The 27,045-nt window shown below is 37.0% G+C and overlaps 1 protein-coding gene across 2 annotated transcripts; it reads right to left on the bottom strand.

Moving 5' to 3' along the window:
* Positions 1-11,794: 11,794 nt before the first annotated feature.
* Positions 11,795-26,791, bottom strand: LOC124172208. Of its 2 annotated transcripts, XR_006868078.1 has the most exons (4): positions 26,369-26,791; positions 26,113-26,250; positions 18,351-18,554; positions 11,795-12,732 (listed from the first exon to the last, which is right to left on the bottom strand). XR_006868078.1 is itself a non-coding variant. In XM_046551631.1 (3 exons), the coding sequence occupies exons 1-3, from the start codon at positions 26,555-26,557 to the stop codon at positions 12,634-12,636; spliced, it is 426 nt and encodes a 141-aa protein (XP_046407587.1). In that variant the 5' UTR covers positions 26,558-26,791; the 3' UTR covers positions 11,795-12,633. The 2 variants fall into 2 exon arrangements, 1 of the variants encoding a protein (XP_046407587.1); XM_046551631.1 differs by lacking the exon at positions 18,351-18,554.
* Between the last annotated feature and the right edge of the window lie 254 nt (positions 26,792-27,045).

Raw genomic sequence — 27,045 nt, 5'->3', positions numbered from 1 at the left:
ATATGCACATTATATTTAAATATTGTGCCGCCGTAAACTATTAATAATATTTACATAGTATGTATATTATTACGTTGTTAAGAACATTTCATCGTTATTTATGATTCTTAGCGTTTTTAAGTTGCGCCATGACCTTGCATGTGGTCTCTTGCGTTCATCCGCCACAATATTTGGCATCTTTGAAGTCCATCTGTTGGATAAAATCTGCACTTAGGAATCTGAAGGTTCTATATATTCCCTAACTTCGCCCATCTACGGTGACTTCGTGTTAAACCTGGTGTTTGACTTGCAGTCTCCTGCTTTACCTCGATTGTGTCTTTCGTGCTTTGCACAGACCTCAACGTGTTTTTCTCGTCCATCATCATTCACATATTTCTCGTTTCATCTTCAAATCATCTTCATTCATTTTTTATTACCGTCACTTCATTAATTTCGCAAACTCACCGCAAAGTACTTATTGTACATATCCGGTGCGTGTGCGTGCCCAACGCTGAGAAGTGAGAAGCTAATCGGTGAGAGTCCGTCGCCATCTCACCTCATTTGAAGAATATTTCTTCAAATACAATTGCCGCTTGAAGAGGATTCTCGAAGGTAACTTAATTTATACGTTATTAACTTTTTATGAAGTACTCACGTGGTCATAACTGAGCACGCTTTGTGATAAATATCGTGTTATTGTTCTCTCCCTTACTACAGGTGCATTTCATTCACCGCTTAATTGTTTTGGTTTGTATTGGTTTTGTATATCTCTACATTATTTGGCTTGTGCAGTTAAAATATGATACCGGCATCGGTGCTTCATTTCAGCCGGAACGGCTTTGGTCTGGGTCTACCCTACCTCAACCCAGACCAACGGTCAGTTTAAATACCCTCCTTTCCACCCCACCATCCACCCCCATTTCTCAAATGTTGCGAGTGTGCAAATTGTGTATATATATTGGTATGGTTAATTTCTTGGTTTAGTCTTGAAAATGCTGCAGTGCAGCGAAACATGTTGACTCTAGTGTAGTAAAATATTTTATGTGGAAAGTGCAAAGTGTTTCACTTCATATCTCAGCCTTAATTTGATTAACAAAATTTACATCAATTTTGCTGGTGGCACATTGCTGACCACTGGTCTGGGATAGATCCATATTTGTCAGATCTTTCTCAAATTTTGGCCCTGAAAGTAGATCTGTTGGCTTATACTTTTTAAATATTCACATTGATTAAATATTTCTGCTTATTACTCCAGTATTCGTTTCAAATTGCTTGTAAACACATTTTCCAACGATTATCGAGTCAGTTTTCAATTGGATACTTAATTTGCTCTCAAATCCATGCCAATTGATGCTATAGCTCTAATTTTCACTTCAGTGTTCACACTTTGGGGTGGAAAGACCTGAGGGGATATTCTGATTCTTCCTTTATTGGTTTTATTATTATTGACCGTAGAAATTAATTTGCTAGCTGTATGATGAGTTGGATATAATGAAGTAATCACATTTGCTAAAATATTTTGTCTTCATTGCATTATTGCAATGTTAACTCCTGTTGCACTAGATGACAAACTTCAGCCGGAATTCATTTGTACTCATTTTTTTAATATTTTTTGGTTCTTTTCCTTAAATACGTCTGAAAACTTAAGGGGTAGAAATAACTTGATGTGTGAAATGGCTGCACGTCACAAACGTAGACTAGTAGCTAGGGAGAAGCATGCTAGCTCATCCAAAGTGAATCCTGCCAGTGTTCATATTGAAGATGAAGCAAGGGAAACGTCTCTCATCGTTGAGGGTGTTGAGGTGGACCCAATGGAGCAATAAGGCTTTTCTAGCATGAATTCTTGTGATGAGACAGAAGGAGCCACAACAGGCAGCTCTGACGATTGCATCACAGAGGAAGATGAATTTGTAGTTTCTGATTTCGTAATGGGACTTGCAATCTGGGCTTCAGAGGACATGCCTCACAGCAAATTTAACTCACTATTGAGGCTTCTACGCAAAATTCCAGCCCTTAGGTCACTACCACTTGATTGCAGGACTCAGCTAAAAACGCCTCGGTCAACTGTGGTGAAATCAATGGCTCATGGTCTCTATCGCCACTTGGGTATTGCTACCAATATCGAAAGGATTTCTCAGGTTAATCCTGAAGTTATGGACAAGGATACCATTAGACTCAATTGCAATATTGATGGCCTTCCAATGTCCAAATCAACAAGTAGCCAAATTTGGCCCATAATTATGTCTTTGGTGGATTATACACAGATATCACCTTTTGCTGTGGCCATTTATCATGGAAGCGAGAAGCCGCAGTCATGTGATGAGTATTTGTTTGAGTTTGTGGAGGAGCTGAAAGCTCTGAAGGAATCAGGCTTGTTTCTAAATTCGAAGCGCTTTGAAGTCGCCATTGATGCGTACATTTGTGATGCTCCAGCAAAAAGTTTTATTCGTCAAACTGTTGGGCATACTGGATATGCATCTTGTACCAAATGTACCGTTTATGGAGTCTATCGTATGTGAACAACAGAGCTTCATTTTTGGAAATTGATTGTCCATTGAGGACTGATGAGAGCTTTGCAAAGTGTGAAGATGCAAAGCACCACAATGGTTTGTCTCCACTTCTGCAGAAACCTGGCACAAAACTAGTTAGTCGTTTTCCCCTTGACTATATGCACCTCATTTGCTAGGGGGTGATGAGGAAAATGCTTGCAGCTCTCTCAAAAGGCAAGCTGACTGTGAGGTTGTCACCAGTCCATATGGGACAAATAAATAGTAGACTGGAGCATGTGAAGAATTTTATTCCCTCAGATTTTGCAGGGAAGACGAGATCATTAAGAGACCTTCCACGATTTAAAGCCACCGAACTTAGGCTTATTTTGGTCTATGTGGGCCCATACGCTTTCAAAAATGTGTTGAGTGAGGATGTCTTCATGCATTTCTGCTGTTTGCATGCTGCAGTGAGAGTTTTACTCTCAGCAAGGCTAATGGGCAAGAACCTGGACTTTGCCCATGGCCTAATGAAGTATTTTGTTTCCTGCTTCTCTAAATTGTATGGGAGAGAGAGTGTCTCCCACAGTGTCCATAATCTCAAACACATTGTGGGAGATGCGAGACGTTATGGCCCTCTGGATGACTTCAGTGCATATAAATTTGAGAATTTCCTGCAAAGCCTCAAGGAATTAGTTATGAAAAGCGAAAGACCTTTGTAGCAGATAGTGAGAAGGTTGGCTGAAAGGAGTTATGCTTTGGGAATGAAAGAAAACTCCGATCAGACGCATCAAGAGCCAACTCCAAGCAACCTTCCTATTCCGGATGGTTTCAGTGGCCATTGATTTAGGAAAGTGCGTGTAAGCAATAACGTGCTTTCTACTTGCTCTCCAAATAACTGTGCTGTTCTGCATTGTGGATCAATAATGTCCATAGACTTTATAGAGGAAAAAAGATTCCAAAATATCTTTCAAAGGAAAAACGCTAAAAAAATCAAGGACTTCTACTCTGAGCCTGTGTGTTCAGAGAAAGTAGGAATTTACCTGGCTGAAGTTTTGTCAGAGGATATAAAGTGCAAGGCAATTCAGCTGACCATGGAGTCTGGGAATTTCTACGTGGCTGAAATACTTCACTGTTAAAGGGAAATGCTGCAGTGGAGGTATGACTTCTAGCTATGGATGAACAAGAAATCTCAACATTTGAATGACATGATTGAGTGTCACTCGCTGAAATAGGTGTGGTGATGCATTAATAAATTTGAATATTTATATATTAATGGCTGAAAATATTTTCCTAGATGTCCCTCACCAAGGAGTTTGTGGTTGTGGAGATTTTGGAGGACAGCAGGACTGTTATTTCAGTGGTGCCAATGAATTGGATATGCCACGTTCAGGGCAAGAAAACCCTCCTCTGGCCACCTCAGGCCAGTGGAAATGAGCTTTCCCTAATAAAGTCTTTTGCGGAACCTGACCGGAGTACTTGGAGAGAGTACAATGTACTGAAAGCCTCAAAACCCATTGGTATGTAGCACTTTTTTACTATATCAGTTATCCTTATGTATATATGTACATAAACATATTGAGTTACTATGGTTTGCTGCTAGTTTGTATGTGGTGTAAGAAAGTATGATTTAATTGATAATATCTTGAGGTTTTTGAAATTTTAGGAATTTATGGGGATGCTGTCAGAATGAAAAAGTTGGCATTGAGAACGAAGAGTTTACAGAAGGCAGAGGAGTTGGAGAAGTCGGCCAAAACTTGGAGAAGGCATATGCCATCGTCATCTAGGTATGGTTTCGAGTCGACTTCAGAGGAAAAAACCTTGGAAGAAGACCACTGCTTCCGCTTCTTCTCCAATGCAGAAGGAAAGAAAGAAATTGTTGCCTCCTCCACTAAAGTTTGTGCCGGATGCACAGGTAGCAAAGAAGAGGTCTTCGGAGAATGGTAGCTGTTATAGATATGCAGATAGATTTAGAGCCTTGAAGTTTATATTTGTAACCAAGTTTGAACCCCTGAATTTGATGTGCAAATTTTTTTTTCAGATAATGAAAGGAGCTTGGGGAAAAGGAAGGTACCCAGGTAAAAATATTTGGTCTGTAACTAATCTGGATCTGGTCTGAAAGGCTAGATTTTTTTCTGTAACTGGTCTGTAACAGAACTGGACTGGTCTGGATTTTAGAGAGGCAAAGGAAAATGGTCTGTATCTAGTCTGGAATTCTGGTCTGTAACTGTGCTGTAATATTCGATGGTCTGCATCTAGTCTGGATCTATTCTGTAACTATGCTGAACTATTCTTTGAGTTTCAACTGTTCTGGAACTATTCTGGAAAAATTCCAAGTGAGTCAACAGGTGTGATTCTGATGTGACATGAGATCTGATATTTTATTTGGTAATCTGCAATTTTTCTTAAATTTATTTGTAACAGTGAAATTATTATAATGTATATCAGGCATTCAAACTTAATGGAATTTGGAATCCTGGGCTAAGGAATGGTCAATTTTTAATGGCCATTAATTTTTTTCAAGAAGGGTTACAATTTTATATTTTTTATTTCATAGATGAATTTCACATGGGTTCAAAGGTACCCACTGCCAACAATCATGGCTTGTAGAGAGTTGCGTTATTTGGATGGCATTAGAAAGGGCTGCATCATAAATTGAAAGTACTTCTGATATTACTCTCAATTTATGATACAAACTTTAAGCAAGCTTGGTAAGATAGTAAAAAATGAATATGAGAGGTAAAAATAAATATTACTTCTAAATGATTGCATAAGCAATGAAAGTTGAAATATCAAATAGGGTTTTTCAAAGTAGTTTGCAGTCAATAAAATAATTTGTAATGGTTTATTCTAATTCCAGTGTATTTACCAATTTCAGGCAAAACTTTTTGTCCGCAACTTCCACCCATGGCACTACTTTTCCTCAGATCTCCTTCACTCACCAAACATCTACACTTACATACTATCATACCTACATCTTTAAAAAAATTGCATTGCATTTCTGAAGGGAAGGGGTGCAGTTAATGAGCTGATTTTAAGAAAAATTTAATATCTTCCAGCTAGTAGCGCTTAAACACTTTATTTGTGCTATGGAAGCATAAAATAATATACTTAAGTATGTATTTGCCCCCTCAAATGCAAATGGATCTCAATTCAGAACACCGTGTATAAAATGGTAATAAGGTGAACGTAATGCATCATTTCAGTAACCCATTAAAATTAAAGCATTTTTTGAAGAGGAAAATATCTGTAAAGTCCCCCAGGTGCCTTCGTGAAGGTACACCTCGCACCTATAAGAAGCAGGTGCACCTGCTCCAGAGAAATTTAGTTCTGTAAAAGAATGCAGTAACTGCGGTAAATACATATTTTGCGAATTAAAAATTTGAGTTACAATTTTTTCCCATTATATAACGTACTTATAATGTATTAAAAATCGTATTTTGAAACTTGCGCCAAAACAACTGGCGGCCATCTTCTATACCACGTGACTTAACAGCCATTGGCACTGGAATTATGTTAACACTGGTAGATACAGTTGTTTCCGACTTTGTGAATTAATCTGTGCCTTATAACAGTATTTTACAAGCAACTGTATGTTTAAGAACGTATGGATGAGGAAAATATAACGTTTTTCAAAGTTAAAACCTCCAAAAAGGAATCGAAAAAAGTACTGATTCATGCCAAGTGCATACTATTACAATGAAATCAACGCCGGATAAAGTTTTTATTCACCGGGTTTGCGGAAAAAGTGGCTCCTTGCAGCACGTAGAGATTTAAAGAAGATGCCTTGTCAGCATCAACCCATCTCTGCTGCGCTGACTATTTCAATGTAAGTACATGGAACATATTTTTACGATCGATAGTAAATCACCGAACTTGAGTATCAACAATTTTTAGGACTAATGCAATTAATGAACTACTTCTTCTACTATATAAGATTATTTATTACTACGTTCTCACTGTGATTACAATTTAGGTTGATCTTTGGCTTAACTTATATATTTAAAATACAATTAATTCAGATCGATTAAGTTGAAATATTTCAAGTTAGTGTTCTCGCGTTACAAACCACATTGTTAACAGTTTTTCATGGCATTAAAGTATTAGTCTCACTATAAATTCATTCGTGCATGAAGTGTTTTTCTTGAAATTGAATAGCCATATTAGAGAATATGTGGAACAATTTTAAGTTTCTATAAGTACATACTTATTACTTAGCTGGTTATTAAATGTTACAATTCTCATTTTCCAGGATTGATGGCGATGTACATTAGACGTTTTCTCTACTACAATACATGATAACTGTGTTACTAGCACTAGAGAATGTTTTGAGTACATCAATAAATGTTAAATAGCCTGTATGGATTTATTTTATTGCATTAAAATCATCCACCTCCATACGAATCCAAAATATTCCCATTGCAGGGGATATGTTATTGATTGTTTGTCAAAAGTCATATGCTAACATGTTTTATCAACTTAGAACTTAGATGGGAGTTCACAGCTGAAATGCAGTTGCCATGTGTGAGTACAATGAATATCTTACGATCGAGTTGACATTTGTTAAATTCTGAATTCCATTTGCACTAATACTGGTATAATCTGGAGATACATCAACACTGAGCTTTTGATTGTAGTAAGAATTAGTCAACTTTAGTAGGGTAGTATTTGTGTTTAGGGTGCCTCGACAACTAAGGTCATTTGCACTACAGACAATCTATAAAAACAAAAATTTTTAAAGATGCATTAAAAAAACATTTAAACATTCATAAAAGTTTTGAAATAAAAGGGGTTATCAAATTATAAAAAGATTGGAATTTAAACACTGTTAATTAGCCCGGTCTCTATTAAAAACTTTATCGCTCGGCTGACACTATCAGGGTCGTCTCCTAGGATGTGCCCTAGGTCTCCTCCGATGTTCAGCCGATGGCGCACAGAGCGGTATTTCTCACATTCAGTCAGGAGATGTCTCACAGTAATAGGAGAGTCGCAAACATCACATAGGGGTGGAATTCTCTCTTCGGTGAAGAGGTACGAGTGGGTCAGAGCGCAGTGCCCAATTCTCAATCGTGCGATTGCGACCTCCTCCCTGCGATTCCTCCTGACAGACGTGGGCCACGCTGAAATTACCGGCTTGATTGCGCGCAGTTTATTTCCGGTAAGAGAGCGCCAAGTCTCTTTCCACTTTTCTAAGGCTATCTTTTTTGTGGTCGCCTTCAAATCTTCATATGGTACCAGCACAGAATCAGCAACGTCGTCCTCGCTGGCTGCCTTCGCGGCCGAGTCGGCCTTCTCAATTCCAGCAATACCCACATGTCCAGGAACCCACAGAAAACGGATTTTCACTTTTTTCCGAGCAAGGGAAAGTAGTCTATTTTGAATTTCCTGGACGATTGGGTGACTGGGAGATTTTACTCAACTTTCTTGCCCCTTACTGCTGAAGACATCCATAGAGATGTATCTTCGCTTTTCAAAATGTACAATGTATTAAATTGGTTATGTACGATTGCTATTGTAACAATTGAAGATTACTGCTATCCAGTATGCCTTTATCTCTGTCATATTTGGCTAGCTGGGAAATACCTTCGGTATGCTTCTCAGATTTATTAGTTTAGGCTGTTCCCTTTTCATTACTAGCTGAACTGAACCAGTCAGATCAAAGAGATTAACTGATCTTATAGTTATCCTGAGTCTCAGGTTAAGTAGTATAAACCAACTAGTCTCTAGAACAGATTAGTTCCAGACCACCCCTGAGAACAGACCAGTTGCAGAGCAGTACAGACCAGTTACAGACCTGGGTCCAGACCAGTTTACCCACCCGTTGTCCAGACCAATTGCAGACCAAACTGGTCTGGAGCAATGTTTCATTTCTTCCCAGTTCCAGACCAGCTACAGACCTTTAGCTCCACCCCTGTTCCAGCTCAGTTACATAACAAATATTTTACCTGGCTAATCAAGGAAATCACTGGAGGTTTTAGGTTCCATAAGGAAATTCATATTACTAATATGAAGCCTGTTAAATTCTCTCTTCGTGTCAGGTTGACTGTTTTCTTGCTAAAACAGTCTCTTAAATTTTCAGATGACTGCCCTGAGGAAAGACCTGGACAGGGGAAAACTAACGATAATGAGCACACTGATTTGTATCAATCTATTTCAGGGTCAATATGTTGTGAGTGATTCTTTGATGTTAGATAGTATCTGTTTCCAGCATGAAAGCCCTTTTCATGAGGATTTTTACTTTCAGATGCCAAAACTGCGGCTGAGAAAGGTGATAGTAGGAAGAGTAAAGGTGATCAATCATTTGATCATCAGAATGAGTACATGTGTAATTGTTGATTTATGGCTTTGCAAGATGTTATGTATAATTTGTGTTGTTTTGATTTGTATTGCCACCCATACGCTGTCCGCCATGATGGTTTTTTTCGATAGTCTTTTGTTTCCAGTGGACTGTGAGATTTGAAGGAGCTCTAGCACTTTCTCGTGTACTGGCCGTCATGGTGAGCAGACGTGTGGCGTGAGCGGTCGTTATAACTTGGTAATGGAGAATTAAATGTTTTCTCTAGCTCTTGTTGCTTTTTACAAAAACGAACCCAACACAGGTAACTTATTTTAGTCGTGTTGGGGGAAATCATCTTGCAGATGTAACAAAAAGAATGTTAACACGGTTTATTATATCGCCCTGTGTGTGGAGTTTGCATGTAAGAGTGAAACTCTACCTTAGTGGTGGTAAGGTAACATTTTTTACTTTTTTGTTAAGCCCTTCTGTTGGTACGTAATGTGCGTATTTCTCACTCTTGAACAGGCCAAAAAGCATCTTGACTGTTATTTATTATTTTCGGGACTTATTTTTCACATTTCATATTAATAAATCATTAGGCATTCCCATCTTAAGGCCACGGTCAAGAATTTTTTCTGTAAACCGCGTTCCAAATCACAATATTGTAACCATGGTGGCACCAATGCGCTACATGAAAAACAATGCGTTCTATTCAGTCAGTCAGTAATACTGCCTACTTCCCTGCATTTTTTATTTTGTAGCTGAGTAAGCCTAAGTGTCAATAGTCTTCTTTTCATGTATTTATATAATTTTAAACAGCCTCTTGCCTGTCTTTATGAAAATTTTTAAAGTATATTTAGCATAAACACCAGTTTTAAGTGTATGATACACAAAAAATAAGGGTGATTGCTAACATTACAGTACATTCATTGCAGAGGCTATACATAGTAACCAACTGTATAAAGATGCCTCAGAGAAAGACATCAAGCTGGCCATCTCTTTGTTTCACCGTCACCCTTTTAGTCGCCTTCTACGACAAGCAGGGATACTTGTTGGACTTTCTAGTCCCCCATTTCCAGGGAATGCTTCCCTAATTGAATGGCCAAGAACTTGCCACAATCACAACTAAGTCTATTGTGCTCTCATCATGTTTGCTTATTCGCAATCAAATGTCAAATTTTTTTCACAAAGGGGGATACTGAATACCAAAATGTTTTGTCACAGTTTAGAGCAGTGTAAAAAACTGATGTTCCTATAGGAGGGTAGGAGAGGCAGTGTAAACCCAATAGCTATTTAATTAGTAATTCAACCATTACATGGTATATTCTGTTGCTGTGCCACTAAGTTGTAATAGTAGTTCAAACATTGCTACAGCATCCACCAGACAGCCTAGAAGACGCATCTTCAAAGCACTGGATCCAATCATTTAACTCATTTGTGTCACGCAATGCTACGCCTAAGTAATGCATATTTCCTCCACAAAGTTCAACCACCACCAGCACTCCACTTGAACCAAGAATATTCACCTTCATCACTATAATATCTTACTACTGCCCACGATGAATTCTGAATCAGTGATGGCATTGATAAGGCTTCAAAATGTTGCATTACAAATGAACTGCACTGCAGCAAAGACAGTGAGGTGTGGGACAGAGAAAGTGATTTTTCTCAGATCTAGGCGATAGCAACAAAAATTTAAAATAACTGTTACGATATAGATATTCATCTGTGATTCTTGGTTTTATTTCCTCGAGAGTGATGATATTTAATTTCATAATGTAAAAAATGCTATTTCCTTGAGCTTTCCCACGTGATACCAAGATGTTCAGGTTTTGCAATTGCCCACACCTTCATCTCATAAAGCAGACCAAACTACTGCTATCAGGCACCTAGAAGGTACAGAGAGCAATCTGTTTTTATTTAACTTGCCGAAAGACTTCTGTAATTGAATAACAATGGATTGAAATTGTAGACATTTCTTAACTTTTGTGGTTGGATATCAGGATGGCGATATTGATGTGTAAGCCAATTAATTCATGTGAAAGACATACAGGAACACTTAACTTTAGCAAATAATTTTGAATAATAGATTGTACATTCATGCCATGACAAAATGCAACATTTAGGGCTAAAAATTGGATTTTAAATTTATTTCCTTCCTCATGAGCCACCACAAAAAATGTGGGGTGCTTAGGACACGGGAGGACCTGGCTTACTCAAGTGTATACTATCTATATCTTCATATTGTAATTCAGTTCTACACTGCATGTGTTAGCAGTGAGTTGAATAGTTGACTGTTTTTTTTTGTATTTCCTGTTTTCTTGCCTATGATCCGTTTCAAATTTTTTTACTTTTAAAATTCAAAAGGAGACATTAAGATCTATGCATAATGATAAGTTCAGGAGCCATAGGCGACCCCTTTTTAAAAAGTTAGAATTGCTTACTGTACCATGTATTTACATTTTATGTGCATGGGTTTTTACAAGGGAAAATTTATCTTTGTTTGTGAAAAGCATGTGCTACCATGAACATAATACTAGACAGGTAACTGATCTATATCTCCCACAAAATGGTGAAATCTCTTCTAGGAGGGTCCCAGAGTTGTGTATTAAATTCTGCAATGCCCTTTCAGTGCATCTAAAACCACTCCAACAATGTCTGAATTTAAATGCCAGCTAAGGTCATTCCTATAGTCTAAGTATTTTCACAGTGTGGAGAATAACTTCTGGTAGTTTTAATATGACCTGTCAATCATATCCTTGTTACGACTCCAGGATGGAATAAATTATTATTAATTCCAATTTTTATTACTAAGGAACAATAACTTTCATAGTTATTGTGATTCCAACCCTTTTAGTCGCCTCTTACGACAAGCAGGGATACTGCGGAGGTATTCTCGAATCCCCTCTCCGCAGGGAATGCTTTCCTAAACAGCTACCATAAAATTCTTGTTACCCTGAAGAGTAATTCTGATGTTTTTTCCCGAATAATGTACAAGCAGCCTACATCTGATTGTGAAACTCCGAAAAAAAAGAATAAAATCAAGTTGCTAATTCACCACCAAAATTTATATTACAACTGAAAGCAATGTTGCACATGAAATGCATATATTTTCTTCCAAAGTTAGGAGAAGAAGTGTGACTGCAATGTATAAGTAAAGGTATTCCAGTATATGTAGATTGAACAAAAATTAACGTTTTAAGGAAACTGATTCGATGGCCCACTGTGGTGCAAGTATAGAGAATATACACTTTCACAATCGAAGATGATGAAATGATGACATTAACAACCTAATTTAAATGTGATTTTACAAATCAATAAAATTCTTAACTGTATACCTGGAAATGTCTGTGGTAATACTTACAGACAGTTACTTTGGTTGAAGTAATCCAGTACAATTAAATAGTTGACATACATATAAGTATTGCATATAAGGTACAAGCAATTTAAGGCTAATAAGATTCTTTTGCATGAGCAGAAACAAAGGAGAGATTAATATTTATTTGTCACAATCAATCGAAATTTTGTCAGCAACATTTACAAATGGTTGTTTCACATTTTTTTAGTGATTTGGGTAAAATAGTTCAAATTCTGGCCGCTTTATTTCCTTCAACAGCTATTTCATTATTGCTTTCTTATTCCTATTCCTATTTGAGGTGAGATTTGTGAAGTAAGATACTTAAACAGTGAAATACATAGGTGGACACCATGGGTTTCACACCTCTTGATGCTTAGTTGTATGCAGGCAGATCAGGACTGCATTCTTGCCATTAAATCCAGCCTCTGCTGTGCCTGGATTAAGATGAATGCCTCATGCTTTAGTACTTCTGGGTTAACATCCATACATCACTTCAAAGCCTTGAGTTGAGCCTCTGGAAGGCATGGCTCTCTTCAGTGTTTCCATATGTTGTTTGGATAGACAGAGGGAAGAGATTTCCTGTGTTCCAAGTTCGCCTCTGCTCTGTCTTTTACATATCTTAAGAAATCCATCTGGAACAGTCAAGTAAAGAATACCTACATGACAATAATTGGACAAACAATCTGGATAAACTTAAAAACTGTCTCATAAAATTATATGTATTGGAAATAATGATTAAGATAATAATACCAATTAGGCATTTTAGGAAATTTAATATTCTTATAATGTGGGTATACCACAGTTCTAAGAAGTTAAGACCCTAGAGGTAATTCCACAGTTGGCGCTGATGAGACTACATCACCACTAACCACTTCTAGCCATTGCCTAGAGATGTTACAGCATTTTGCAGCCTCTTATTAATGGGAGCAGTAGGAAGGGAAGAGGATGAACAAGAGAATGTTCAGGCCCACTGAGGGTAGAGATTATACCAGAGGTTACATAGGTCAAATTCCAATGCAACAACACCACTTCAGTATATACCATATATGTACTAACACGAGTACATCTGCGAAGCATTTCAGCAAACGAGAACTAACTACATATGACCAAAGCCCTGGTACACCAACGCAGCTGCCAAAAAGCTATAAACCAAAGTAAATCTCTAAAGCACCGTGTAGTGCTGAAGGATATGCATCAAATTAACAGATAAAAACGCTGACTTGCAAAAAAAGACCCTCTTAGAATAAGAAACCATTGCTGAGAGAATCATTGCATCTACAAGATGGTTGGTGGAATTACGGTAGCTGCAGGATGGAGAATGAAAAGTGCTGACATTCACAGAAATTCAATTTTTATGTAGTACGGTACTACCATGCATACATTATTGATGAGTTAAAACAGAAATATAAAAAGAGACTATCCTCACTTCAGTGAGAAACAATACTATGAATCATCAACCAGTCATGAACAAACAAATGCATAAAATTCAACAAAAATGTAATACATTTGATAAAATTTTTTAGTAGCTTACACACACAACACGTAAACATTAACGTTGAAAATAAGGACGTGGATTTACCACTTGAGGCTTTTGAACATGAGTGCATTATATTTAAAAATCCAATTTGAATGAACCCATGCTTGCCGATCCCTTCAGTTTCACCAACTGGCAGGATCCCCAAGCATGGATGCTCTAATGTCACCATAACTCAAGACCCTTTCTAAAAAGGCCCCATTCCCCTAAAAAATACTTTTCCCATTAACATTCATGATAACATAGAAACCTGAAATCAAAGATTGAAGGAAAATCCTCCACTCCTCCACATGACAACAGAACTCCACATTTCTGAGTAAAAAATTGCTGAAATGGGTAGGTAGGCTATATAAGTGTTCTCCAATGAACCTCCTTAGAGAGCCCATGCATTGATATATGATGCAACATGCTTCTTATGATAGCACTCACTATCAGCATATCATTCAACGATATATTTGCTGTGCTAAAATTAAAAAAATATTATTTCTCACTTTTAAAATTTTTAATTTTTTTATTACATGCATACATACTTAGCATGCATACATGCATGCATACATTACATACATAGTTCTGAACAAAACATTCCCCACCAGACATGCAGAACTGCCACGTATTTCAATTAATGCCAAAATCATATCAAATAACTCATACAGGGGATCAGGGTAAGTTGATATGATGTGAATAAATTGTGCAATAGCGTACCCCAAAGAAGCTCCTTTTTGGAGCTCATGCATTAATATATCATGCATGGTTTCTCTCATAAAGGCATATGAATTGCCACTTTAACTAAAAATAAATCTATTTTGTAACGATGATCAATTTTTTAAATATCTGTTCCTATACAAATAAACACACGATCATGTAATACTCATGTTTCGTGCACACACATGACTTAAAACACAAAAACTACCGAGCTTTTAAGTAAGCAGAAGAATTAACTCTTACATTTGATAGCAGAAATCCCATATATTTATGTATGGAATATCTGCTATCATCATATTAATTCAGCTTTTGCGAGTCCTCGCTCGCTAACCTACTCATGAACAATACTGATTAAAAGCTGTCGTAGGAGTATTGCAATAGAATTACAGCCACGGAAAATTTTAAGGCAAAACACGACAGGCACATAGCATGAACCTTTCCAAGAGATTGAACAACAATGAGGGGAATCTAAGCACCATAGTACAATAACCACATCGTAGATTTCACAAATCCACTCCCACCCCTCCATCAGCCAATGCCTCTGTAGTTTTTTTCCTTTCCGAGACCCCAGAGACCATAAATCACTTGCCTCAAAGGAAAAGATCAAGTTACAGGGGGCAATGGAAACGTGTGTCATCCCTACACCAACTCACCAACTGACCTCTTTTGGTCTACCAGGTTCAATTCACCCAGTTTCTGGAGGCCAAATCCTATGTGACTCACTTACTTAGCTCGAAGATAACTCCCTAGCTTTCAGCAATTTTATGATTGTATGACATGCATGTGGATCAAAAAAGAATGAGACCTAACGTGACACATATTTGACATCATTTAAGTTTTCTCTAATCTATTGACCCCAAGATTTATAGTTACAACAAGGCTACTAATATTCAACTTAGTCTAAACAGAACCATTTCAGAAGAAACAAGCGTAGCATGAGTGCATTCAAACAAGACAATACAGACTGGAAACTTCAGGTAACGCAAACTGCTTATATCACATCTTTTGCCCCTTGACTTTGAAGGCAACCATGTAACATGCAAGATCGGACTTGTTGCTCCTTTGCTCGTAGCCTCATTGCTTGAAAGACAGAGCGTGCTCCTTCCCCTCAACACCTCCTTCAGTGCTCTTCACTTAAAAGCATTTCTGATTTCTTCTATCCACCATTTAGTCCAACAATGTACACACTAGCTCAAATATTTTAAACTGCAGCTGTTTACACCAATATAATTTTCAGTTGTAATCATCCTCATAATAGCACCTGACGATGATTTTTGAAAAATCAGGGCCTTAAGCCCGTATGACACTTGCCAATTTATTGGCCAATATATCGGCGCGCAATATTGGTTAAAATATTGGGCTTTAGGCATCGTATGACACGTACCAATATTTACACCAATATTGGCCGTTATAGTGTTCTAATACCCCACTAGAGAACGCCACATAACTCAAAATGACGAAAGAGCATCTCAAGACGCAGATTGATTGCCAATGAGCTACAGAATGGGAGATGGCATAATAATTGTAAATTTAATAACTATTTCGAGGGGCTGCAAAGATATTTTCGAATTGCTCGAAATTTCATTCGGGTGAGTTCCTTGAATGATGAGAGATAGGAAATATTGTGATCTCATGGGTGGGCCAAGATAATGCAGCGGCTCGTTTTGGCTGGAATATGTTCATCGAATAAACAGAGATTGTGTCATCAATTGGGACTTTCACCCGAAACTTTAGCGCTCAAATCATGAAAAATAGTTTAATAATTGTAATTTAAACAAAACATAGACGCAATCGAGGAGAATCACGACGTTTTTATTCATTAAATATCCGAAATGTTATTTCCGAATTACCCACTTTAGACAGTTGATGTTTGTGAATTTATGTTCTCTCAAAGAACATTTTAATTATTTGAGCTATTCCATGAATTGCTATGCTTCTAAAGTTTTTATATATGATATTAAAATTCCGAGGTGAAATGTTTTGCAACGAGCTTCTAGATTTGGCCACTAGGAGTCGACAAGACTGAGTTCTGATTGGAGATTGGCCTCGAGAAAATAGAACCCGTTCTAAAATCTAGATTGGCCAAGAAATTGTGCCCAATATTGTGAAACGGAGATTGGGCTAGAAATTGGTGTGTGTCAGTGGGTCCACAATCCAATATCCAATGGATTGGCCAATAAATTGGGAAGTGTCATACGGGCTTTAGCATAATGGACATTACTTGGCAAGGCAGATGTTGACTATTAACCAGGTATTGTCCTTCAAAACTATGTGTTTCCCCATGTTTCTCGTTGCGTTTGATATGTGATTACCATTTGCAGTAAAAATGCTGCAGGATGCCCACTGGTGGCAGTAAATTAAGTGTGCCCTCCAGAGAAAAAAACCCAGTGCAAACTTTTCCATGCATACCTCTGAGGTACGGACATGATGGTGCTATGCTAAGGAGTAAGAAAAGCAAACAGGAGCATTTTAAAAATATGTCACTAAGGGAGAAACTCCCCTGCCTGCCGCTTGTTTTTGAACTAGGGTTTCAGGTGACCGATACACATTGAAAACCAAGGCCACTCAGTTCCCCTTGGGCTTGCGACCGGTGAAGGGGAGGGGGAAGGTAGGAAGTTTGTGCAAGAGACGCACTCCCATTTTTGGATGAAATTTCTGGGAAAAAAGTTGTGCCTCTTACATGTGCTAACACGTTATATTTTGCCCAAAGTGGTGAAAATAATTTTTGTGATGACTGCCTAATTCTGGGTTCACCAGCGTGTTTCTCATTTTTAATTGACCAAAATTTCAACGCCCATCCTGCATTTGTCTTCAGGTCAAAGGTAACAAGTCTTCCCATCTCACTAAATGACCACGCTGCAGGCAGGCATGACATAAAAACTGTAGTGGCGAGTCCATTCTCACCTAAACCAGTCAGACTAAAAGTTAACATAAAAGTGACTTTGCGCATATATGCTGTTGATGTCTGTAGTGTAGTTTGCATGGGAATGAAACTTATAAAATTAATTGAATAACAACTTTTGTCAAAATGGAGAATCAAACATTACAAAAATATACAGTAATTATCTTTCTTTTGTTGATTCAATAACACCTTTCCTTTATTTCATTTTGAATACAGTTTTTTTTCTTTCTTTAATATTACTTTATTTTCTGGATTGATTCGCATCAATGAATGCATACTTTAGACAAATTAAATGCAAAAACTATGACTTTCGACCTGTGATTTAAAGGAGATTATAGGGTTGCCACTCTGGCTACATAATGAAATTCACAGTTTTTTCCAGGTTTTCATGTTTTTTTTCAGGTTTTCGCGGTCTCAATGTCGTCAAATTCAGTGTTAATAAGCCAACAATAAAACAATCACCGGCCATATATCAACTAAAAATTAACATATGCAACAGATGCCATGAATGTAAACGCAGCAATGAAAAGTGATATCTGTTATGACATCACCTATGGTTTGCAAAATTCCGGAAGGCCCACCCCAACTGTGCTCTTGCCCGGACACTGAATACCAAAGCCACTTTTAATATGCTAATACCCTTAGGACCTTCTTCCGTCTGGACACTGGAAGTCCTTTTTCAATTCCTTGGCAAGAGATTGTTTTTTGCGCACTTTGTTATTATCGCACAGTAACCAAATTTCCCTAACCCAATCTTTCAAATTCTACAGGGAATAGAACATGTAAGTTATTTTAACATAAGTATAAATTATTGTGAGTCGTAAATAATATTTCTATTAAAAATAGTGCCAAGTAATAATTTGATGGTGGACTCATGGCCTAGAGGGTCTACTACAGTGCCTGGGGTAATAGCCCGGCACCCCATTGAGTTGAGTCCCAAATCAGAGGGAAGCAAACACAAGAGAAGTGCACTTCTCTCTAAATTACACCTCAGTAGAGAGAGATTAAAAATATTCTAATGCTATGTGTAGAATGGAAAACATTTTTCTTTGGCAAAGAGTTAAGTAAGCCACCTTCAACATGGAGTTTGCCTTAATCAATAACTCACTGACCAGAGGATCTTGCTCAACTCCAGCATCAAGCAGCTGTTTTTCTGTGGCCTTTACCCTCCAATCATAACTATAGCTGGAAGGTGCAGCGTTACTCAGGACACTGGGGATTCTGAAAACACAGTAGTCCTCATAGATACTGTTTCACCTCAGCATGTCCAGACAGACAGAACAGACGCATCTCGGGAAGCCATCTGACTGCACAACCTACAAATCAAGAGGGAAATTTTTCATACTAATAATAGCTCCAATGAAATCATTTCTTCAAATTCTCCTCAGTCGAAATTGCGATCGTTGAACAACAATGCCGAGTCATGAAAATCAATCGATAGTCAAAGTATGGCTTGATTAGGGCTGAAGTACAAGAAAAAATTCCTTTAAGTTTAGGGCCCCACAGCGACAATATCTCTCATTCTGTCTAACAATTACACCTCAACAATTACCATGATTCTAAATGCATTATAGAAATAAACAAGGACACAACTCACTTCAATTTGAAATAAGTCAGATATCACTCGAGAAGTTTTTTAAGGATGCCCAAGACAGTGGAGCAATAAACATATCCCTCTTGTTAGTTTTTGACCTCTGATGAATAGGTAGGGGTCAAATGTCACAGAATCTTTCACAGGAATATCAGGAAAACTTCCATGACAGAGAAAAGACTTTAAAAGTTGTTCCAAGGTATGTTGCAGTCCACATATCATAAGGTTACCCTACATAAATTACGAAGTTACACATTGACCTTATTGTGTCTCAAAAACTGTTTGATGAATTTTTCAAGTATTTTCATGCAGGCACCCTTACCTCAGCAACGATGTTACCCATTTGGGAAACTCTTCAGCTGCATGTTTCTTTGGCATTAGTTCGTCGTTAGTCATAGTGGAAAGAACCACCATGAAGACCCCTACTCCCGCAATCAGGGTGGATATAATCGAGACTTACATATTAAACGGAAAGTCAGTTATCAAAACGATTCGTAAAATTTTCTTTGAGCATTGGCGTTTGCCTTATAAGAACAGAGGACAACAGGTTATACAACGAATTCAGGAAGGGAAATTGCTTCATCATGGAACATCTTAAGATGAGGAATTGTAAAGGACACCCAACAATGTTATCAAAGCACAGAAACACAGCTGTGGCTTCAGTCTTCAGCCATCAAGATCCATCCACCATCGTGCACTTTCATTGCACATTTCCAGATCTGTGTTACAACACCCTTTAAAATTCTAAACTAGAGGCCTTGTAAAATGAAAATGGTGCAGGAGCTTCGTGAAGGAATGGCTATCGAAACCATTTCAGCAACTGGATGATTGACAAGCTTAATGAAAACCCTTTGATCACATTTCAGGTTAGTCTCTTATTCATTCTGTTGTTTTATGTTATTTTTCTTTGCTCTTACTGTCTTTTGATAATATTATATCAACTAGTATGATATATCCAAATTAAAAATGAAATTCATTCACTGCTTTTATGTTTCAGCTCATTCTTTCGGACAAAGCAATATCTTTTTAAAATGGTGCTGTGTCTTCACCCATGCACGATATTGAGCGACAAGTAATCCCGAGGCATGGCGTGAGCGGTGGTTAAACAAAAATGGTGTAATGTTGTTCACGGCCATTACAGCTAGCCATCCTTTTAGGCCATACTTTTTCGAAAGGAATGTGAGGACACACCTATCAGGCTATGCTGGAGGAAAGCCTTTCCCGGGATATGGAGCATGAAAACTTTGGAAATGCTGAGGAAGTGTGGTTGCAGCAGGATGGAGCTCCTGCACACAGGTCTAAGGCAGTCACGTCCTCAATGGGCTGTAAGAGAAGTTTGGAAATCGGCTGGTGTCCATGGGGACAGAAGTTGAGTGAAAGAAACCCCAACCTCACTCCATGCGATTTCTTTCTATGGGGATTTTTAAAGCAGCTAGGGTATAAAAAACATTTAATAATGTTGTAGAACAGAAAAAGAGATAATAAGATGTGCAGAGTTTATTACCCCAATTATGCTCGAGGACGTTTTTACTGGATCATTTGTCAAGTGAATTACATTGTGCCTGGCACGGGAGGGAGGGCAAATTGAATAATGGGTACTCTATATTTATTTATATTATTATTTATAAATATGACTGACTTTCTCATTAATATAAACCAAATTTTTACTTTCAATTTAATGCACAGTTAAGTTTGAAATTGGCTCAACTCAACCCAACATCCCTTTCTTAATCACTAATTTAGTAACATTGAAATGGGAACGGCACCACCCTTTAGAACACATTTTAAACCTTTAATTTAGCATGGTGTTCACCGCTCCATTGTCTTGGGGCATCCTTGAAAACCTTCCGGCTAGCGGATTAATTCCCTGGATATTTTTGTGCAAACCTCAGCGAATGTTGGCCACCTTATGACCTCAGGAGGGTAACGACTTAACAAAATGGGCACTATTCACTCACTAGGTCACCCTTTGGGTGGGGACATTAGTTTCGTTGATATATCAAAGCATGGCTTCATGATCTTTGACTCCCATTATGACCTATGGAGGTCAAAAAATTAACAATACTGATAAATGAACTCCAAAACTGTCGTAAGAATCCTTAAAAACCCATGGTTCGACATGCTGGTTGTCACGATGGCCCGACGTTTACCTCTAAGACCCTTGACCCCCATTGTGACCTCCTAAGGCCAAAATATCAACAATACTGATAAATGAACTGCAAAAATGACTAAAGCACCCTTATGTCCTTGACTGTGACCTTACCGGGTCAACAGTTGAATTTTCATGAACGAAAGTGTTATTTTCGGTTTCCTCGTGCCTGAAAACCTAAGAATTGACATTCAGATCAATGAAATTTAGACTATTTCCTATCTAGATTATTTTAAACATTTAAACCCCATAAGGCAAATTCATAATTTTGGTTTTGGCCCACATTGTAAGGTCAAAATTCTAAAATTTTGCTTGCATTCCGCAAAACATAGGACCTTTCCCCACAAGTATGCCAATTTTCACAAATATTTGCTGGAGTGGGAGTTACTAAAATTAGAGGTCAAAAATGACGCACCACCGTTGGGACAGTCTGTACAATAACATAAATCTAGGAAGCAAGATGTATAGATCAAAATTACTGCGAAAAATTTTGAGGGAGTTGGTAGTCACTTATAAGGAGAAGATCAGAAATAAAATGATCTCAAATGAGCTGAAAAGAAAGACAGCTTATTTGCTGATTTATCAACACGTGAAAGTGCTATGGAGAAAAGAAAAGAAATAAGTGGTAGATGTATCATTTGTCTGCAGAATAAAGACATTAAAACAAAATTGTTGTGTTGCTCGTGCAATAACTGGATGTGCATGAGTAATATGATTTGTATTTCCAAGGACTGTAAGAAAAATTCTAAGGATCAGTGATGAGGAAAATAAAGTGTAAAAATATCAATATGTGTTTATCTTCATTAGGAACCTAGATTACGAAACTTTGACAAGTTACGGAAATATGAGTGAGCACGCAGTAGAAAAGGACTACCGTGCTAATGCCATGATAACATTATTCACAGTGCATATTGAAGATTCTGAGGAAGTAATTTTTGTAGGAGACAGATGAGGATTAGGCTATAAATTTAGGGGAGAACACCACCCCCAAGTATAGTCTCAGGATAATTCAAGCATTATCAGGTACGTATTAGAAGTGTGAACAAAATTTCTCAGATGGAACACCGAGTCACAATGGTCATTGTTTCAGACATGTCAACACTATAATCGAGCATCTTTTTTCTGGGCAATTGTGAGTCACCTCTGCCGTGAGGATGACGCTCTCCCTTCACATTAAAACTGCAAGTAAAAATTGATTTAAATCATAATAAGTAATTAGATTCCATCACTATAAAATCTAATTCCATTTGTTCATATTTATTGTACTGCATTTGGGCAATGATAATAACAATAATTAAATTGTTTATTCTTTTATGGGATGACCCATTGTAGATTCAATGATGCTTTACTTAAAAATACATTAATCCTAGGAATTTTTTCAAATAAATTATTGTCTAACCCATTTTTTTAATGTTCTATGTGGTGTCAGGAGCACCCCACTCGAGTAACCTCAATTCAGAATCTCCCGCGAGTAACGCCGGGTTGGCTGAGCGTGACATCAGAGGCCAGTAAACAATAGGTTTATGTGGTGCCAGTAGACTATTTGTCCCAGTTTTAGTAAAACCTATGCATCTCTCAATACAATTTATTTTTTAATATCTTAATTCCAACATCAGTCATGTGAAATATTTATCCTGAATAATTGACAGGTTTAAAGAATGTATGCAAACTGGAAGATGCAGCACCATCTTGACAAATAGCACTTATTACTTCCTCATCCTCCTCATCCACGGAGATTTACACAGTATAAGCTTATTGCTCTCACTTAATGTTCTGGTGTCACCTTAGCCTCAACAGTGCAAACATTCAAACGTTAACATCACATATTTCAAATTGCACCAAGTACACATTAAAAACAATGAGTAAATGACAGTAGTTACATGAGACACAAACCAAGCTTTAGATTACTAGTGAATGAGATTATTGATTTAGTTTATGTTGCATTTCAATTTCGCAGCTTCTCAACTCCACACAAAGAAAACTTCATTACTGGAGAAGAAATAAGTGGCCATGAATTAATCTACCATCAGAATGTTCCCAGGATGCGTATTTACAAAGTCGGAGTCAACCATTGCACAATACAAGCACCGTAAAAACTTTAAACTATTAACCACTGTTTTTGACACACCCTTCAAGTTATGTATCATTATCGTCGTAGGTCTTTGTTATCATTGTTAATGTTTTGTTATTGTCATGGAGTGAGTCTGCTTACTCGCTGATGTCACAGGGCATTTTTGTAGCATGAAAGAATTTGGTAATTGTTGGGAACTTAGAAGATCTCCAGCAACAAGAATATTGAGAATCATGAATTATTTATATTGCATATACATTTTATAAGCAAATATATTATTATTTTGCATACATGAATAACTTTAGCTAACTCATCTAAACTTGAAAAAAAATTAGCTTTTTAATTTTAGGAGAGCACCCAATTCCTTTGTAAAGACTAGGAGAAATTCCCAATGGTAATACTTATGTTTTTCACTGCAATAACTCATTCAACCTGTAAACCAGCTCACTCCACAAACAAATCTCAAAGCACTCAGTGATTTACAAATTTCTAATACATTACGTTCATTTCTATGACGTACACCAACGCAAAAAAATTGAGAATAATTAAGAAAACAGACATAAAAATTTCACATTAACATATGACCTCAAAAATAAATCGAATATCAACAGAAAAGACAGCAAATATTTTGCACGAACTCCATGCTCATTGACGGCCTAGCTCATAACTGACCAGGCTAGCAAGAATTAGTTTAGATACCAGACTTCATTTGCGTATTGCACCACTAGAGGTTTACGCATGCAACAGGCTTACCTTAAAAAAATGAGGTATATCTAACGATGAGTGAAATATTATTGAGGTTCATTGCATTATTTTAAACATGGATATTTTAAAACTTTTTTCATTCGACATTAATGAGATTTTTTACTGTTTTTCATACTAAAAGACCATATATGAAATGTGGCCAAGTGCAAGCCATGAAGTACCTCTTGGACTTAGTGATTGCTACATAAACTATCACAAATTGTTCCTTCAGCAAAGTCGTTCACCACTTATACTAAAAACTGCCCACGAAGACAGCCATTAAAATAAAATTGCAAAATATACTAGAAAAGAAGACTATCCTGTTCAAGTAGTTCATTGCAATCTGTACACCAACAACTATTTTTTTCATTAAATAAAATTGATCTATAAAAAAAAAAACATCCCATCAGTAAATAAACTTTAAAAATGGGCGCAAATATGATTCTAGAAATAACCTTAACTTTGAGTGTAAACCAAATAAAAAAGCTAACAATTTTCCATGTACTCAAAATTAATTAAACAAAATGGATCAATAAAATTAAACACATCCCATTCTCTAATCCATGAGTCTAATTACAAAAAAAAACTTATATGTACAAATAATAAGCGTTTCCATAAAAGAAGACAAAAAAATATATCACGAGAATCAAGATCATCACCTCATATTATTAACACCTGTTTACACCATACATTAACATACACAAGTTATTGAGTGAATGCATGAACGACTTTAGCAGACCAGGATGGAATGTGTACATATGCGTTGACCATATCAGAACAGGATCTATTGTCTATTCATGCATTCACACAAGTTGTGTGGTTACACGGTGCATTTTTGTTTACATTCATGGGTTCACATATTTAGATAATAACTGATACAGGTAAATGCATGGAGTAAACAGACCTTTAAGCAAGAACGGTAAGGAAACGACCTCTACTGATTTAAAAAGCACTACAGAGTTTAATATCCTCTGCGAGAATTATGAGGACTCCTGCATGGGAAAAACATCTAAATACATAAAAAATAGTATTTCACAGCAAAATATCTCTTAGAAATAACACACCTATGGGAATGAGCCCATTTTCCCTAGCAATAAATGTATACCACACTTTCATTTTTGACAGCACCAATATTATGTACACGAAATACTATTAAACAAAAAATTATGTGAACAAACATTTTTTTATGCGAGCGCATATATTTTTTTACTAACATCTGACAGATGTAATTTAAACAAATAATAAAGTTATCAAATCAATCAATTACGAAACAAATATAAAAAATGCATACGTATATAATATTGTAACATGGTAATGAATAGTGCACTAAGTAAATAGCCACAAATCAACTATCTAAACTTGTTTTAAAATACTTATATGGATTTGTTGAAATGCCTCATTGGATATTTTTTGCAGCTGAATTATTCTGTTGTAAAACAAAGAGGAGGTAAAAAGCAAAAGAAATACATGGAAAACATATTCCACAAAATTCATCACGTTCATTGATATGTGTTATGAGTTGGTCATTGGTAAATTCAAATTATTCACTTTTATGACTGAATGAATCGTAAACACTTGTTATACCAAAATAAAAAGCGACTTCGGTCGTCACCATTGAGGTAGCAAGTGCGAGTTAATTAATGCCTCGTCAGGATTCGGAAACACAATGTGGGAAATTGGACTTTTCTCACTGCTCCGTCGATCATTGGCGGGGTCCTTTCATAACATTCAATATTGTTAACTAACAAATTTAATGCTTCATTAAGTTTTGATCTCTAATAATTAGTGCTTTTCAGTTGATTTTTCATGTAATACATTGATGCAGTCACTAAGCATTTAGGCCTGTTTCCACGATGCATTAAAAGGTATGAGTTGATGTACGTTTTCTTGAATGATTTTTGTGGACCGGAACGGTATATGTGCGAATGCACGAACCGAATTAGAATAAGTTCTATTTTCTGTGCATGCATTCGCACAAGTTGGGTGGTCACACAGTGCATTATGGCGTTCACTCTCGCGTTCATACATTTAGACATTAACCCGTACGTGTACCGTGCAAACAAATACATCGCCCGCCTTGGCAAGTGATTCATCAAATACACGATTAATTACATTTTCAAGTTATTGCTATAATCTGTTGATACCACCAGTACAAACATTTGACAAAAATTTCATTCCAGTCCATATGAACTTTTAACTATTAAGGCCGGGCTACACGTTAAGTTAACACGAACAAGTTAATATCTGGTTACGTGAATGATTTCACATTATTTGAAAGTTACACGAGGCTTCCAATGAAATAAAATAAGATGCACTCACCCTCAGGTAATTTCTACACGAAAATTTAGTCAGTTCTGCGTCCGATTCATGACAAATATTTCTGAAATCGTTGACTTCGACGAGCTTTTTCAAGCACAGTGTACATATAGTGGCATGCAGGCCATCTCCAACAGCAACCTACGAAAGGAATGAAAACATATCCGCGAGAGATTTCAGACTTGCTGTAGAAAACATGCCCATAAAACGGAATAAAACAATAACTAAGGAGATCAGTAAAATGTAAACCCTCACTTACTTGTAAGTCAACAAAATCGCCTAAGGCACCCTTTACAGTTATCTGGCTTCCAGCAATTGAAAAGAATATGTTGTTATAATAATCATTTTCCTTCATGCAAAGTCTGCACAGAGTACCCTCGAAATTCCTTTCTGAAGACTCAGAGAAATTCCCAGTGGTAATACTCATATTTTCACAGCAATAACTCATTCTATCTCTAAACCAGTTCACTCCTCAAACAAACGATGCACACAGCACTCAGTTATTTACAAATTTCTAATACATTATGTTCATTTCTATGACTTACGCCAACGCAAAAACTTCAAAATAATCAAGGAAAGGTGCATAAAAAGCTCACATTTACATTGTGCCTCAAAAATAAATCGCATTTCGACAGAAAAGACAGCAAATATTTTACACGGACTCAACGCTCATTGACGCCCTAACTCCTAACTGACCAAGGTAACAAGGTTTAGTTTACATACCGGACTTCATTTGCGTGTGTCACCGCTAGAGGATTGCGCATGCAAAAGGCCTAAAATCGAAAAATCAAATATTTCCAACAATATGTGATGAATCATTATGGTTTATTGCATTATTTGAATAATACATATTTTAAAAATTTGTAATGCTGCATTAGAGAATTTGGAACTCTTTCTCATAAATTCTCATTTCTTTAAAGACTGTAGATGTAACGT

Source organism: Ischnura elegans, assembly GCF_921293095.1.
Source record: "Ischnura elegans chromosome 13 unlocalized genomic scaffold, ioIscEleg1.1 SUPER_13_unloc_1, whole genome shotgun sequence".
Lineage (NCBI taxonomy): Eukaryota > Metazoa > Arthropoda > Insecta > Odonata > Coenagrionidae > Ischnura > Ischnura elegans.
Note: the sequence above shows the minus strand (reverse complement) of the source record. Positions and strands in the feature narration are given on the sequence as shown.